This window comes from Pelecanus crispus, chromosome 7, assembly GCF_030463565.1.
Source record: "Pelecanus crispus isolate bPelCri1 chromosome 7, bPelCri1.pri, whole genome shotgun sequence".
In the NCBI taxonomy this organism is placed as follows: Eukaryota; Metazoa; Chordata; class Aves; order Pelecaniformes; family Pelecanidae; genus Pelecanus; species Pelecanus crispus.
The window spans coordinates 47,917,636-47,935,226 of record NC_134649.1 but is presented as its reverse complement, the minus strand read 5'-3'; the positions used below and the strand labels follow the sequence as shown (position 1 = coordinate 47,935,226).

General features: G+C 42.4%; 1 protein-coding gene across 3 annotated transcripts in view; it reads right to left on the bottom strand.

Annotated features, from left to right (window-relative positions):
* CHL1 (cell adhesion molecule L1 like) overlaps positions 1-11,204 on the bottom strand; it is a 55,702-nt gene extending 44,498 nt beyond the window's left edge. For all 3 annotated transcript variants that reach the window (XM_075714496.1, XM_075714498.1, XM_075714497.1), the window contains exons 1-3: positions 11,114-11,204; positions 9,024-9,129; positions 7,200-7,390 (exon numbers count right to left, since the gene is read on the bottom strand). In XM_075714496.1, the coding sequence (XP_075570611.1) occupies positions 7,200-7,390; positions 9,024-9,129; positions 11,114-11,204 (388 nt within the window). The remainder of the gene's footprint in view (positions 1-7,199; positions 7,391-9,023; positions 9,130-11,113) is intronic.
* Between the last annotated feature and the right edge of the window lie 6,387 nt (positions 11,205-17,591).

Here is a 17,591-nt window from a genome sequence, read left to right as displayed (position 1 = left end):
TATTTTCAGTAACCTATACTCTTCAAGCCCTGGAAAATACATCTACTGATTGCTGAAGAAGTGGAACATTTTCCAGTAGGAAAAAGCCGATTTGTTGATCTAAAGCTTATTTATTCCCCAAAACACATCACTGTCAACAAAACTTTAAGAAAGCTGGATCAGGTGAAGGGATTTCTGACTAAGACAACCGAAGAGACCAGCAAATAGACTAATAGTGAGATCACTCACCTAGGACGTTGGAAACTCTTGTTTAAACCCATTTTCTGCCTCATTTGGCACAACTAAATCTGGGTCACCAATATCCCAGTCGGGTGCCATAACCACTGGTCTTCTCAGTCAATTTCTGTAGCCAATAATTACAGAATTATACAAAAAGATAGCAATTTCCACCAGGAGAGAGTGAAAAAGCATGGTCTTGGTGTCATTTGCTGGTAGCACAGGCATTCATCTCGAATGCATGGCCCAGATGTCTGCCTTCGGTCCCCAATGGTGGAAGCAACACCTTGAACCCCAGTGTCCTCCATCTCGAACAAGTACTTGAATTACAGGCAGTCAGGGCTTCTGGGTTCTTCCATGCTGGCTGGTTTGTGTCACTTTATTCATTGTGAAAAACATGGAAAGACTGATTTTCCCCTCAATGCATAACCTTGAGTGTTTTGAACCCTTGAAGTTTTGCAAGGGAGGAAAACTCAACTTTCTTGACAAATTCCTGAACCAAACCTTCCGACAAACATATTTTTTTGCTGGGGTCCCATTGGTCTCAAAGGCTAGAAAAATAACTGCTTCTGAATTCTGCATGAGGTAGATCTATTAAAACAAAGAAGCTAATATCACATTAGACTTTGGCTCTTGCACATTTGTCTTCAGTATGTATATGTAGGCGATACTTTTTTTTTCTTCAGTGTTCCTTTGTTTTAATTAGCAGATATTCCAGAATCAATCACTACTGATTTGTGGCTGATCACAGAAACTATCACAGCTGAATTAGGCTCGAAAGTATCATACAAGATTAACTGTGTCATGGAAGTATTTAATACTGTATGGAGTTATCAATGCAGCACATGGATAAAACCAATTGATCTCTTTGCAGCGATACCATTAAAACTGTCATGTCAATCTTTCATGCAATTCCCCACACACAGATGTAATGAGAGGGGACAGAATCCAGCGTAGCTCCAAGTGCTACCTCTCACATATCCAGAACACAGGGGAGAACAACATTATTTAATGACACCGAGAAAGGTTTGCTGAAGTGCCAGCAGAATGGCTCTCACAACACAAGCAATCAAGTGGCATGTACAAAACAGCCATAGGGAAGATGAAAAACTGCACGCTTGACTTTTCTTATGGAGACATCTTCTAAAAGCCCACCGTGACATGTGAGGCTCACAAAACAGTCCTGGGGAAGGCTTCATTGCCCAAGTATTATTTCCTGACAAGGCTGTACTGTGAATGCTGTACATCATTCAAAAAACAGAATCACAGTGCTTGGGCAGTGTGTAAACCATGGAAATGGAAGATTATCAGTGTCCAGAGTCATTTGTGCAAAGAACTGCACGCTGATTAATCCCTGGGGTAACTCAAAGTTTAATGACTGAACTGTACTTGAGATTAGGCTGCAATACCACTGGCAAATTAGGTTGGCTGAGAGAAATTTCAGAAAGGAGGCCGGGTCACTCCCTCCTACTTCTGTTCAGAAAATGCAATATCTCAATGAAAAGCAAACAGGAGGGAGACCAATACAATGCAATATAAAATCTAAACTTGAGTTTAGCAGTATAGATTCAGAAATACAGCAACCAGAGTTGGGGTACTCCAGTCCCCAACAGGATTGCTTCAGATTTACTCAGATACCTATTAGCACACTTTGTCCTACAGCTTAGTTTTTGTCCTACTGCTGACTATAGTAACTTCACACAACCGTACATGTATCGACTATGGGAATTTATACCAGTTTATATGAGAATGGAGCCCATTCAGTCTGATATTTTACGTGTTTCTGGGTAAAGTGTCGAGAAATTGAACTGAAGGAAAAGGGTTTCTCCAGGCAACTGTAGAATCCTTGAGACCCCTGTGTCTGCTTTCTACCAGTATTTGGTAGATGGGAGGTAAAATGGGAGTCAACTCATTATGTTAAATCAGCAATTACCAAACATTTTGGGAAACTATTGTAGGAAAACATCACTATACACTAGGTCTGTTTTTATAACCTTCTCTGTGGATGCTGTTGGGAGATGCATCCAGGGCTAGATGGATGCTTAGCCTGACCCATCATGGATATTCTTAAGTTCTTCCGTGCAAATAAATCCTTAAAGGATGCAAGAGTGAGGAAAAGTGGAAATAATCAAGAAATTTCTATATCCTGGAAATTCCCAGCTCCTCAGACACTTTAATTAGTAGCTGACTGATTTGTTATACGGATCTATATCTTGTGCAGTGAACAGCCCAACATATCAAAGAACCATAAACATGACTTACAGTCACCGATCACATGAATTGTACCAAATACAGCTTGAGCAGCTTCCAGTACTCATCTCAGTACATCAATTGATATTCTGATCCATATAGTACTTGCAGTACTTAAATCTGCAATTTTCATCGCAGCCTTTGAACTGTTTATGAGATACAATCCTGTTTCTTTATGGATTTTTTAATTGCTGCATTAAATTGGAAAAGTTAGGGAAGTCTGGCTGTCAGGAAGACTGCGGCTGTCAGTCCACTTGCTTTCAAAGAAGCTTTTATGATGGACTCAGTGACAGTCTTTCTTGCTGTGTAAATCTTTCTCTACCACCCTTTCCCAAATGATGGTCACTGGCAACAGTCAGAGTGATCCCAATGATTTAGATGGCCAGAAAAGTTATCAAAGGAATAGGACACTGGCTTAGGAGGCAAGAAGTTTGAATTTTATTCCCACCGCCTGCAAAGTCTTGGTGAGTTACTCTCTTTTGTTTTCTCTTCCAAAAAGGCTATACTGAAGCTTTCACAAAGTGTGTTATTGAGACCTCCTGTTTCAGCATCAGCTCAATATCTTTTAATGATCTCACAATATTCGCGTCTGGTTTTTTGAATGTTAATACAGGTTTTGCTTTCTTTGGGAATGCGAGAACTAAAATCATTGGCATAGCATAGCCTGCTACTGGACAATTTTATGTTTACGCTATGTTTCCATCTCTAGAACTTCAGTCTTTCAGAGCAACTGCTTTAGAAATACTGAGCATAAATCTTAATGCAGTCTACCATGAAGAGCCTTTTACACTGCAGTTAATTAAAGAAGTTTAAACCGTACTACTTCTTCCTCTGGCATTAAGCCTACTCAGTAATTCAAGCAACAGATTCTCTAAATACAGGAGGAGGGTAGCTGAGGTCTGTGTTCTCACCATTTAAATGCATTTTCCTGCTGCTTGGATCTTGTACCAATCTGGACTTTGCAAACAATGCGAACATATAGAGATCCACAGACCCCATTCCTCCCCACCCTCCTTAATGTCATCATATATAGGGGAGGTGTGGTATTTGCATTATGTAGGTGACATTTAATGATCATTTCTGCTGACATTTCTGTTGCTTTCCTGGAATGACTACTGCGAGTAAACAGTCTTTTGTTCTCCTTTTCAGCAGCAACCTTACTTTCCTTACAGACCCAGTATTCTCCTTCTGCAGTGTAAATGTGATTTATGAAAAAACCTGGCCTCGTCTGACTTGCTGGGGTTTTCTTCCCTTCATTGGCATAGTGACTTGCCAAGTAGCTTACATTTTACTTGAATACAGCTGGCAAAGCACTGCCACCTCTGCATCATTATCATGAATACATGTAGTGATCTCACATGTACCAGTCTCTGCTTCAAAAGTTGTGGGTGAATAGAGGTAATTTATCCCAAACTCTTCTGTGTCAGCGATTGCCTAATTTACAGCAGATCTGTGCACCAGCAGCTCTCTTTCTCTTGAGCGCAGTTGTAGACTATATAGCACTTTAGAAAATCAAAGGTGTCTTCTATTACTCTCTGAATCCTGATTTAAGTTGCAGCATCTACATCGCACCATTAAATGAAAGAATTTATGACAGAAAAGTATGAATAAAAGTAAACCTGCCTTAAAAGTTGTGGGAGTTGGGTAAATCCTTCTAATTATATTATCTATACCATTTGTTTATTTTCTGGATTTAGGGCTTTGCCTGTATTGGCACTAAAACTCCTCTCGCATTTGATAGCAACCATGTTTGTAACTTCTCAATTAATTTGTTGCTAACTACCCCCAGTATATTTAATACCTACTCAGGTTAGTACAGACAATTTTTCATTAAAAGCAAAAATTGTCTGCCCTGAGTACAGATCCAATAATCCCAGATACAGACATCAACTCGTTCTTGTTTTCCATTTTTAAGCATCTTTTGTCGTTCAGTAGCAATGGAGTATCAGAATATTCTGCTGATGTCTGAAACATGACACTGATGTCTTGAACTCCTCTGAAAATTACTGAGTCTAAGACACTTTGCTTAAGAGAAGTTATATTAACCCCGCTGCCCTGGCCAGAGTCCATAGTGAATAATTATGTCCTGTCTAAAGCTCTGAGTAACTGCATCACTCTCCTGTTCTTGCCTGAAACTCCAGTTGACATCAGCTGCACTGTCCTACCTGTGGAGCCAACTTACATCATTAGTTCAATAAACTTCAACTTGCTGTCCTGAAACTCTGTGCAGTTCCCCTCTACTAAGGAATGCTATTAGCATCCCTATTAGCAATCCCTATTAGCAATCCCTATTAGCAACTGGATGTTGGTAGAGACTAAACCATATAGCAATACATGTAATCTTGGTCATTCCTCACCAAACGCCAAGCTAGTGCACTAGGGAATACTATACAGTACAACGCAACATGAAATTAATTTCCCATGGAAAAAAAAAAAAACCATAAAACTGGCTGGAAGGAAAATAAATCCTGTCTTTCATGAGAAGCACTCATAACAATTCATTTACATGGCATCCTTAGCAGCCAGGAACTCCCCCAGCCCCTGTGATGTGTCTTATTTCCAACATGACCACAGCGCCATAACTCTCCCACCCCAGCTATGCATAAAATACTTCACAGGATTATTTCTTATGATAAAAACACGACTGAAATTATTATGCATGTTTCTCCTAGACTGTTTCATCTGCGCTGACCTGCTAGGAGTAGCTTTTTGTAGCTAGGTGGCCATCTTCAGTCACTGCAAAGGCTGAGAACTTTGGAGATGCGTCCTCCACGTGGACGCACCATTTCCACATGAGCACCGTGCTTTCAGATCCCCTGATAACAAAATATTGTAGGAACTTGGAAATGCAGGATCTAGTCTGAACAAAAACTCCACTTCACTGCTGATTCTCTTCTTTGTCTATGCCACTTGGCTACCTTGTGCAGTCTGCTTCATGTTCTCACTCTGCTCCATCATGGAGCCGGTGAAGTTTCTCATCCTTTCTGCTCCCACCAGGAAGGTTCTGCCTCAAATCTTCCTCTTCTAATTTCATATATTTCAAACCTGAATTTATGACCAATTGTGTCGTCATCTTCCTATCTTACTTCCAAACTACAAGTGCCTAAATGTATTGGTACAAAGCCGGTTGTATCAATGTTGTCCTAATCATGACCTTGAACTTTGAATCAGTAAATTTCTTCCTATTTTTATAACCCTGGTCCTCAAAATCACCCATTTCCTCTGTGCTCATGATGGAAGGACACATTTCTAGGATCAGTAATTTTCACTACTACATTTTTGAGCTCATTTTCCATTCCGTTCCGGGTCTTTAATATTCTCCCTGTAAATATTTATACCAAACCCTGAATACTACTGACATCAGACTAATGAACTCACAGTTGATTGGATCACTTCCCCTTGAGCTTTCAAACATTTGCATAGGTTGCTGTTTTGCAGTAATAAACTGCTATTTCTCCCATCTTTCCCCCCAGATTCTGATTTCATGTTCCTTGCTCGGAGATAGAGACCATATTATCCTCCCAGTTTCTGGGCACTCAGTCGTGGTTGCCAAGCTGAAATATTACAGTCTTGTGACTCTTAACAGCATTTGCTTTCCAGTAAATGTTTGGAAAGTGAAAGCATCACATGATTCCTAATTCTTTATCAATTAAATTTCTCCACTATTGGAGACATCACTCCAACTTGAACTCAGGAGTTTCCACAAAGTCACAAAATGTCTTTTACAACATTTCCCCAAAGTGATTTGACTCAAACGGATTTTGTTTTCTCTGACAATGACTTCCTATTCCTTTATTGCCCACTACACTTTACATTTTTAATACATTTCTAACACTGTTTCATCATGTATGCCATTATTTCTATCTTTCATGAACAGCTGATATCTTTCAATAACGGTACTTTACTTGCAATAACTGCAAGATGGCTACTCTGCCATTTTTCTGTTATTTATTTTACCTCTCCAAATATTTTAATTTCAGTATTTCCATGATGTGCTGCCATCAGCTCACAAACAAATTGTCCCTGCCCAGATTAGGCAGAGAATTTACCAGACTACAACTCTCATCAATATTTATGCTTGCTTCTTTACAGAAAGAGAAATGTATTAGAACTGGAAGCATCACAAGAGCAAATAGTGACTCTAACCAAATACAAATTAGAAAAGAATTCTTAGGGGGTTTATGGCAAAGGCAAAGCAAGTGCTTTATAAAGGCATTTAAATTGTCAAGTCAAAGCAAATACTAATTTTCTGCCATTCAGCTCTCCTGAGATGGCTATTAAAAAGTCTATACTAATTTACCCGCTAACCCACCCTCTAGAGGCAAAGTGGGGCAGACGATACTCAGAAAGCAAAAGTAAGCAATAGCTGTTTTCCAAATTAATATATCCAGGAAAACATACCTAATCTACCCAGTTGTGTTTGTATTAATTAAAGTTCATAAGGAGTATCAGCATCAGCACTTGGAAACCTGTAAGAGGTTGACAGTCCAGTCGTATTGTCTGAACTCCTGCATTTAGATTCGGCCATTTAGATTTCTGTCCTCAAAACCAGGAATGAAATGAAATCATTCCAGGGAACACACAGATTTTTTTCCTTCCAGTATTCACCAAATAGCAAACAACGCATGTTTTACATATACCCTATTAGTAACTAGTTCTTCTCCATTTAATTTGAGGAAACACATGTTTTCATCTTAAAAAAACCAAAACAGAAGCAAAGCAAAAGCCCTTACTTGGAACAATTAGTTCAATTTCTTCTGACATGGCAGTTCCCAGCACATTGGATGCAAAGCAACGATATTTCCCTTGAAAATTGGTGATGATTCCTCGATTTTGAATCACAAATGTTCCAGAGTTGTTAGATGCAACTATCCTCGGGTCAGATAATAGATCAAATGGTTTTCCATCCTTAGTCCAGTTAAAGCTGAAAAATAATACGAATGTTACAAGGACAGGTCACAGAACAGAGAGCACTATGGTACAAAACCAGTGGTAAATATGTGTCCAATAGTGTACTATTAAAACAAAAGGAAAAACTTGATGTGAGAGAGGAGAGAGTTGAATGTTAAAATGACCACTGTGCTACTATAACTTGTGTTAGTTATTGGGCATGTCTCTGCTGTTGGACACTTTACTTTTGGATAACTGACTGTGACATGAAACAAGGCTACAAAGCTTAAGGCAAGGACAATAAATGAGAGATGCCATCCGTGAAAGCAATAGCCACACAGTGAAAGGAACTAGAGGTTTGCGAAAAATCTGTGTCTGTAGGAAAGTTGCTACTTTTGATGGGCAAGGAGTGACAGGAGCTCTTCTCACAACCTACAGGAGATCCCATGGTTGAACCCAGGAGAAACTGAGATGACTCAACCTGGTCTTGACATAGAATCACTTGTAGTTCTGATGCTACCGGTGTGTGATTTTGATGAATGCTGAAGTATTGGTCATAGTTTATCTCTCTGGAAGTCTAAGATGGCTTGAAATTGGGCTAAACTGATTCAAAAGCAGAGACAGTTGAAAATTACACTATAACATGCATTTAGTGGAACATGTGCCTTTTTCAACGTTTTGCAATGTTTAAGAGACTAAATTAATGTTAAAAAAATGTATGCTTTGGCACTTCAGAGAGGAAAACTGCCTTGTGACTGTATGGAGAGGAATATGGGTTCCTGTCGTTTACCCAGCTCTATCGCATACATTTAAATATACCAGAAAACTTTTCATTGATCCGCTGACAGAGTGAAACAAAGGAAAACTACAAATCTCCATTCAGACCCCAATTAAAAATGATCACATCATCTTGATATAAAAATAACAGTTGCTTTTTTAAAACAAGTAAGGTAAATTGTGTTGCAGAGAAAAAAGAGAGGAAGGATTAAAGAGTAAAACCGACATGCAAACCAGCTATTAATTTAGCCCAGAGACCATCCAGTGATGAGAAGTCTCAGGAGGAGCTTTTACTGTGTTATTATTACATTTTTGTTAATTGCATTTTCATTAAAAATCTTTTTCCTTTTTACATTGGTGTAAAATACGTAAAGCTTATCTTTGGATATTTACTTGAGTAACTCCTTACGTGTATATTTGCAACATCACCATGACCATGATGATGTCAAGTTACAGACAAGGTACCTGATAAAATGCAAATGTGATCTCTGAATACACGGTTTAATGTGCTTGGTATTTTTAGGGTTGCTGGGGAAAAGGCGGAAGAACAGCTGGGACCTTTTGATCACTATTACACACCTCCTATCTTTTGCAGCACAGCCCCGACAAGCTCTTTTAAATCATGGGGTGAACTTAGCACGTGCTAGAGAAATGGAACATGTCCCAGCAAGAAAAAAGCACCTTGATATCTATTCACAGAGTGACTGGAAGTGATCGAGCAACAAAAGCTGAATGGCCTAAATGGAAACGCAAACCTTAACCTCCCCTTACAACGATGAGGTCACTGTACATGAGCTATTCCTCCCCTCCTCAGAAACAGAACCGCGTTTGGCAAAGGCTAACAGCAAACTCAATTTCTGCTTGCTTCCCCAGGTGAAAGCAGTACTCACGTGGGCTGTGGGTTTCCTCTAGCTTCACATTTAATTGTAAAGTCCTCATCAAAAGGGTAGGCAACCTGGGTGTGAGATTGCTCCGTGATTGTTGGAAGCTGCACAACTGAACACAAAGAGGTACCGGGTTAAAACACCATTCAAGCAAAACCGTGCTCCGCTCAGGTCCTTTCTTCGGAATGGACAATGTCAGGATTGCCTTACCCCTGCAAAGAGCGAGGCTTGCCTTAAAAAAAGGATGATGATCGTCATCTTCCTGGCATCGACAGTGATCTCTCCTCCCAAAACTGAACACTATCACGGCCCCAGCAGCCAGAGGAAGGCTTGACAGCACTGCCTGTGTTCGCCAGTCGCTCAGGGGAGTCACCAGTGCACAATTCCATGTGTGAACAACCCATCCAGGACAGAGGAGGGCTGGGGCCATGCCCAAGCTAAAGCCAAAGCATGGGTGCGTGGACTGGTAAATTTACTCAGTGGTGAAGTTAATAACTGGCTTTTTAATCCAGACACAGATACACACACGTGAAGTAGCAAACTGCTATCTCCATCCTGGATGAAATTGCCAGCAAATCCATGGACTGCAAAGATGACTTAATACCCCCTCCAGGGTACAGCACGGGAAGAGCCGTTACCAGTCACACGGTCATGCAATGATGTTTCACTAACATTTTTTTTTCTAAAGGAATTAAAGTGTTGCGAATGTCTGTGTAACCGAGCCGCACGAGGGAGAATGCTCCCTGCAGTGGAGCTGGGGATAATAGGATCATCACATTGTTATAAACAGTCAGGAAGAAAATTAACATGCTCTTTGGTTTCTCTTTTAGTTCCAGGAAGCTCAAAGCTGGAGTGAATCATGGGGTCTTGCCATACCATGTGGTCTCAAAGCCAAACACTTCCAAGCCCACCAGCTTCGCGATCAGACATAATTCCTTTTTATTAAAATATAAAATGCTTCATTAAAGCAAATTAAAGGCTAGATGGTTCCCCCGTGTAGGTACTTAAAAGCAGTGGATGCCCAGGCAGTTTGTCCTGCATTTTACAGTCACAGATCTACTTTTGCTTTATTTAAACACAAGGAGCCACGGCGGTACCTTCCTCTAAAAAATTTCTACTTCCAAATGCTGTTCAACAAGTTCAGATAGCTTTAGAAAAATATCTTATAAACCTGCTTGATTGCCTTCTGCTTTGCAGCCGGGGCTCTTGGCAGACCCCAGAGTGCTAACACCTCACGGCAGATCCACACGACGCCCTGAAACTGGCCCGTGTCCTACTCTGAGGCTACAGCACCTTTTTTTTTTTTTTGCATTTCTTTTTCCTTAGCTTTATTTATTTATTTGTTTATTTATCCCCACCATAATTCATTCAAACCCCAATATTGTTGCGTTTTGCTTTGTTGTGGAGTTTTTTTTCCCCTGTAGTTTGTGATCCTCCTGGTCCATTTATGTTTGAAAAACACAAAGCTTGGGAGGTCTGGGCTGCACTCCAGGCAGTGGGGTCCACTGGCTTTCATTGCATTGTGCCCCGTGAGCCTCATCCCATATTTTACACGTGTCCTGAAACCACACGGACCGTGTAAAACAGGCAGTTTGAATGCATCGTAGCTAGAGAGGGATAAAGGAGGTGCTCCCCAGGGCGGGATGCGAGGCGTAGGAAATACTTCTCCGGGGACTAATGTACACCCTGAGACATACACCTGCTCCTTTTTCAGACTGAAACGGCAGGTTGTAAGACAAGTAAGTAAGGGTATATGTACAGCAAACAAGCTTCAGGGAGACTCGGAACCAAAATGAGGAATTTATGTGAAGGACAAAACCAAACCCTCGGAGCTAAGCAGCGTGTTGGATCTCAAACATAGATATATGTTAGTAGACAAGTTTACTGCTACATTTAAACGGGTCCAAACAAAGTAGCTTACATTTTTCTCACATCTGAATTTCCCAAAGGCCATGTTGTGGCAGAATTAAATTCAAAATGGAACAACTGAAAAGCGGGATTTAATATTTTTTTCTTCGGGGAAAGGTTAAAAAAAAAAAAAAAAAAAGGATACCAAAACAAAACAGCAAAGTGTTCAGTAAATAGCTACAACTCACCTGATAATGGTATTTCAATAGCTGCTGCCAAACTCAATACAAAGAAAAACAGGCATATGGTGATGCCTTTTGTGCTTAATAGCATCTCCATCACTCTTCTGTAAACAAGGAGTCCAAACAGAATGAGAGATACCTTATGCTTCCTCTCACCGTCACTTCAAATCAGATGTAAGGATGTGAAATTGAAAGTCTAGCAAGAAGAAGAAACAGCCATATTAGCTTGCAATATTAACTTGGCTCTAATAAGGTTACTAAATTAAAGCAATGCTTCAGGATTTGCAGCTAAATTGCAAATTGCCCTAAATGGTACAATTTCCTCTCCTCTCTCCCCACCCCCTGGCTTTGGGAAGGTCCTCTATTAAATTTCTAACAAAAAAATACATGCACTGAAGTACAAATCCATTATAGCACAGAAGTATAATTATTTTTTGTTTTGCAATTAAAAGTGGGAATGGTTTAAAAGTTGGTATATTTGTAATCATTCCAGTTCATAAATTTTTCTAATGAGAGTTGTGCAAGTTGGAAAGTAATGCAATGGAGCTAATGAGAGAAATTTGGTAGGCTAATGACTTTGTTCATAAATCTCATATGTCTTTTATCTTTCATTTATGTTTAAAAAAAGGACACGATATAGTTTAGTTTGTTAATAAGGACCAGAACACGAAACCTTTGCTTTTCTTCCATAATCCCAGAACTACCATACGTAGGTTTTACACAATCCATTACACATTCTTAGGTTCTGCGTTACAAGGCAAAAATGTCAGGCAGCTGCCAGAAGGAGACATATTCAGCTCTAATGAGCATTTAAGTGTAATTCACAGAAGAGTAAAGGAGAGAGAATTCTGCAAACATGAGCATACAGAGGATTTCAGTCTTCACCATGGTTCACAATATCTCAACGAAATATTAACCGGTATAAGATAAGTTTTGTACCTCTGCATCTTCTAACACATAGCACTTACGGGACATCAGTCTCAAGAGAAGTTAGCTCTCAGTTGTCAAGATAATTTTGCAAGAGCAATTTTCAAGACAAGGTTGCTGTGATGGAGGTGAGGACAAACCCACCGGCAGCCCAGCCCTGCACGGCACGGCGAGCTCTGATTCAAGCCCCTGAGTTCGCAAGCAGAGCAGCACGACCGTGGCAATACATTTCCAGACTAAGCCCGGCTCACGCACAGCCCTTGTATCTTTGCACGTACCAGCCGGTTAATCCATGGATCAGAAAAGCAATCCCGGGATCACCGAGAGCAGTTGGCATGCGGGGGCAGGCAGGAGGCGGGACCCGGGCAGCGCCCTGGGGATGCTCGCCCTGGCCCAGCACAGCTGGCTGCAGCTGGAGCAGAGACAGCGCCGAGCCACGCAGCCCGCACGCTCCGGTCCATGATGGTTGGTTTGCTGGACCTCTACAAAACACAGGCATAAAGCAGAAATTTCCCTTTTAGCCGGCACGCTCCCCCTCGCATTGGCTCTCAGAGGTGAGCAACAGCTTGCGCTGTGGCCTTTTCTCCAAAGGCATTAGCAGGAGAATTTCTGCTCACCCGGTCACCAGTGCATGAAAACTTTCTGGAAGTTAGCGTCTTTGAGACCAAAATCCCCGGGTGAAGATTGAAATTGGCCAACGAGGGGACAAGAGACAGACGCTATAATCACATAAGCCTCATTTCTAAAGAAATGAGGCTAAAAACCAGATGTCTTGTAAGTATCTTAGGCACCGAGTGTTCGCTGATGGAAGAAGCTGACTGATCTGCTTAGCGCCTCGCTCCGCAGAGGGGGACGGCACAGAAGGGCACCGAGGGGACAGGGACCCGCTGGCCGAGCTGCCACCCCCAGCTTGCGTCTGGGTGCAAATCACGCAGAATCGGGCAAGATCAGTAAGTTCTGGTTTGCGGCCCCAATACTTCCCTCAGTTTGATTTCTCCTAGCTCTGACTTGACCTTTCCAAACCTCAGTGCAATAAAACGCGGGCTGTATCCCAGCACGGGGGGGTACCCACGAGCCAGAGCCGCACAACGGCCCCAGCCAGCAGCTACCTGTTGGCTGCACAACTTCTGCCACTGCAGGACTGGGCTCTCCTACCCTGCCTTAGCTGGTCCTGGCAGATGCTCAGTTCCAGACCTGTGTCGTGGATGGTAAAACAGATGCTCTGACAGCAAACCCTCTAGCCACACGATTGCAATTGAAGCTCATGAAAATCTGGCCGGTGTTGCTGCTTGCAGATGGTACATGAGTGGTAGCGAAGCCCTCTTCTCCCCAGCTCGGGGGACGGGAGCAGCCCGTGTCAGCATGCCAACCAGAGGAAGGGGAGCTAAGATTACAGGAGGTGTGCAGCTTGCTAAGGTTGCAGACAGAGGAGTAGGAAGTTTCTTTTTATATGAACGTTACAAAGCATTGTATAGATTCAGATTAAATTCAAGAAAAAACAAGAAAAAACAGCTTGATGCCTTAACCAAACCCATTAGCTCACACTTCCTTTTTTCTTTTTTTTTTAATAAAGTGACAGAGAGCAAAGAAGAAATGTACTAAATAAAAAGGATATCCTTTATCATGTGGTATGGCACGACTTGCCTCTGCAGGCTGCTGTAATTAGTCGGCCTGTCTAGCACCTCGCTCTTTTTCCCTGTGTTGAATACTAATGCAGGGGGCTGACAACACCAGCATTTGGAAGCAGCGAGCTCTTCCGGACCGATGGCGCTGGACTTGAGCACAGCAATCGGATTCTTCCAAAGGCCACTTGGAACTCTCCCTGCAGCTGCATTTAACCTCTGCCATTTTACTCTGTGGCAGTTCCCACCAGGTACAGTCGCGGGGTGAGGGGAATTAAGCAACAGTATCTTTGCGGAGGTATTTACCTAGTGATAACTATCCTGCAAGATAAGCCTCCTGCTCGTATGTTATAGATACTACCCCTACGGAGTAGCAGAGGTGTTACCGTGGCTGTGCCAGCTGCAACAACAGTTATTATGGAAAGCTAACATTTAATGCACATCACCGCCGACGTGCCCCACCCAACCGGTCGCTCTTCTGTGCCCTGTTCCGGACAGTGAGAGTGCTCAGCAGACGGACAGGTCGATACATACGTCCTCCCCGCAAGGAGACCTGTGTCAAGCGATTAACCCTATTTAAGGTGATGTATAAGCAGGGCCGCCAAGCGTTAGGCGTTTTGTATGGCTGTCACGCGTCTGGCTGTCCTACCAAGCCTCAGGCCCATAGCTTAGCTGAAACTGCGGAGTCCCTGATTAAATCACCCACCTTCCCTCTCATTTCCAGCACCCAAACAACCCCAAGCCCCTTCCTAGATGAGCAACATCAGACATCCTCCAGACACCCCACCCATCCCCGCCTTAAACGCGGCTGTGTGCCCAAACTTCAGGCAGCACGATCTTTCACTCCTGTGATGATTAAACTCCAACCCCAAATTTCTCATCTTCTGCCAGTTCCTAGCAAATGAACAATTTAACTGCTTAAGCAATTTGGAGAAATAAATGAGGTAGCTGCGCAAGCACTTGGCGGCTACAGGCAGGTTTTGGTCTCAGTGGTGCCAAAACACAACGCTCTCCTGGGGTCTAGTAAGTGCCGGAGAGCAACTTGCAAAATCTTGACCTTGGTAAAAACACCAGCTCCGCTCTCCAAGCTGGTGTGCTGGATCAGGCTCAGAGCTTGCTCTGGACCCCTGCATTTTGCCAGGAATCCCCCATCCTCTTTTGCTCCCTCAAGAAGTCAGCTGCAGCATCCCTCGCACCAGGGAGGAGGGCAAAAAATTACCGAAGAAAACCCTTCCTTGGCCCAATGCGTGAACATGTATGCTACAACAAATGTTACATTTAAAATCCCTCCTGTTCCTTTTTCTTTTTCCCCCTCCTCCATTTCTAGCTTTATGTTCACTTTTCTCCGCCTCAGGCTTAAGTCAAGTAATTTGAATTCACTGCAAATACTTATCTGTAGTTCCTTACCTGCAATTCATTATTTACTGTGCTGTTCAGTTAATAGTAAATACTGATTGCTCTAAGGACAGCTCATTTGTTTGTTTAATGAGCTGCCTTTAACTTACAGTGAGCAAATCTTTCAAAATATCAGTATTTCTAAGGAGTGATGCAGTTCCAGATTCTCTTATTGTATACCATTGCTTGCAGAAGTGTGTAATAAAAATATTGGACAACTAAACAAGAAAAAAAATTAAATTTCCATTTATCTCATCAACCTAGTGAACAATTTTCCCTATATGTAATTACTACATTAAAATTGCTCATAAATAGTAGCAGGATGACAGCCAAAATTCCCAGATTACTGGTCTACTGCTTCCAAGAGAAATTATATTGCACTACTAACTATGGCATCAATCTCAGCTATTTGGCTCCCTCTTAAAATATGTAAGATTTAGTCCTTGTATAAGTCCTGTACAGCGCAAACATTCATGAACGTACTGAATTCCCACAGCTTAATACTGGTACACTTCTGGGCTGACCTTTTCATTAGCTAGAATCAGATTTAATTTCTCAGTGACAAACACGTTACAAGATTGTTAACTAAAAGCCATTGGTAATTAGAAATTACAGCCTTCGGTGTGGCCGCAGTTACAGAATAACAGAACAGAACTCGGGGAAAAAAATTGCTTCCTGGTATGAGAAATAAAAATTTGGTTATTTAATTATACCATATGTTGTGAGTTAAGTGACTATGCAGCACAGGAGCTTAATTAAGTATTCTCACTCTGTCTCAATTGCAATCACAGAAGAAGAAAAAAATCCCAGACACAGTCAAAAATGCCCCCCATCCCAAAACACAGGGCGATGGCTGGATAGTACCGAACTGACAGTCGGGCTGTGAACCACACCACGTCTACCCGCATCCCGGCGATCCCCAGGCGGCGCGGTCGGCACTCAGCCTGGCGAGCACCGGTGCCCCAGAAGCGATGCCTCCGCCTCCGTCCCTGCACGGCTCGCAGCCCGAGCTCAGCCTGGCCCCGGCGGCCAGGCTGGTGGCTCCCACCCAACGTAGCCCTCTGAAGGCAAGCTTCCTGAAGCCTCTGAAGGCAAGCTTCCTGAAGCCCTGTCGCCTTTGAAGGCCTCTTTGGAGAGGCTGGTGGCATGAAACCCAGAGAAGATGAGGCTCAATCAAAGATCATAGTGAGTGACCTCGGGTGCTGAGGAATTTGAGAGCGGTTGGCAGCAGGGATGCTCCACCTGCCTGTTTCCATCCTCACTGCTCCGAGCTGCACGCCCTGGTTCAGGGGATGTGGCACGTCATACCTAGAATGACAAGGACTTCTGCTCAGAAAGTCTTCATCTCCACCCCGAGCTGCACGCCCTGGTTCAGGGGATGTGGCACGTCATACCTAGAATGACAAGGACTTCTGCTCAGAAAGTCTTCATCTCCACCCCACTGAGCCTCCGTGCCCGTTCCTCCCCTCCGCTGCAGAGCCTTCCAGCAAAGGGGTGACAAAAAACGCTCCTAAGGCAAGGAAAAGTGTTCAGCCTGCCACGAAGTCGTCCCACAGCAGCTCCCAGAAGAGGGGCCACAGTCCCCTGGGATACAGGCAGAGCCCCAGGGAACTCGCAGCATTAATCACCTCTGCGCTTTTCCGTGCCACAAGTAGGAATACCTCCCTACTTCACTAATTAGCTAAAAAAGGTTGAGATTTATTCTAGTGAAACCTTAAATGTAATGCTACAGCAACAGTATTTATGCAGCTATAGGTTTGGGTTTGTTTTTTTTTTTTTTCCCCCCTGTGAAAACCCCACCACATGCAGAGTCACTCGTGTTTGGAAAAGATGAGAAGGAATATTCATGAGGGCCCATCGTTTTGCTTCAGGTGTCAACGTTATACATAGCTTTTCCCCTAAAAGCTTTTTGACATCCCAGTGTTAGTACCAGGGAGAAGATAACCTTCACTTGACTCTATCCCAATCACCTATTTTTGGATGTTGTCAGTTCTCAGAAAAGCAGCCACTGATGCACATGCTGGAGGTGATTAAAATAATCATCCAAATCAGAAAGGCGTTCTTCCTTCCGTGGTAAAATATTTCCAAATAGACTGTAGCACACAGGCAAGGAGATTTTTTTTTTTTAGATGCAATTCCACTCTCAGGAGGTTTAGTGAGAGAAGTCTACGTATTATTTATCTTGCCAAGGACTTTATAAACACTACTGGACAGCACATGTAAAGCAAAAGTTTTTTAGTGCAGCTAAACAACTTCAGCATTATTTCACAAAATTTATGTTTCAAATATGATTGCAACTATTATGCCTTCCCAATTTTGTAATCCATCAATCTTTCAGTTTCTCAAACCACAAAAAAACCCTCTAAAAATGTGATAGAATGAATATAAATAATAAAGAAATACGTACACAAGGCTGCGAAATGTTTTACTGCAGCACAAGCAGCAGTAAAACATTCAATTCAATAAACGGTGTAAGTATTAGAATTAATTTCCCTCGGACAAGGTTTTAAGGAATAAGCAGGGGTTTTGGGAGCCCGGCT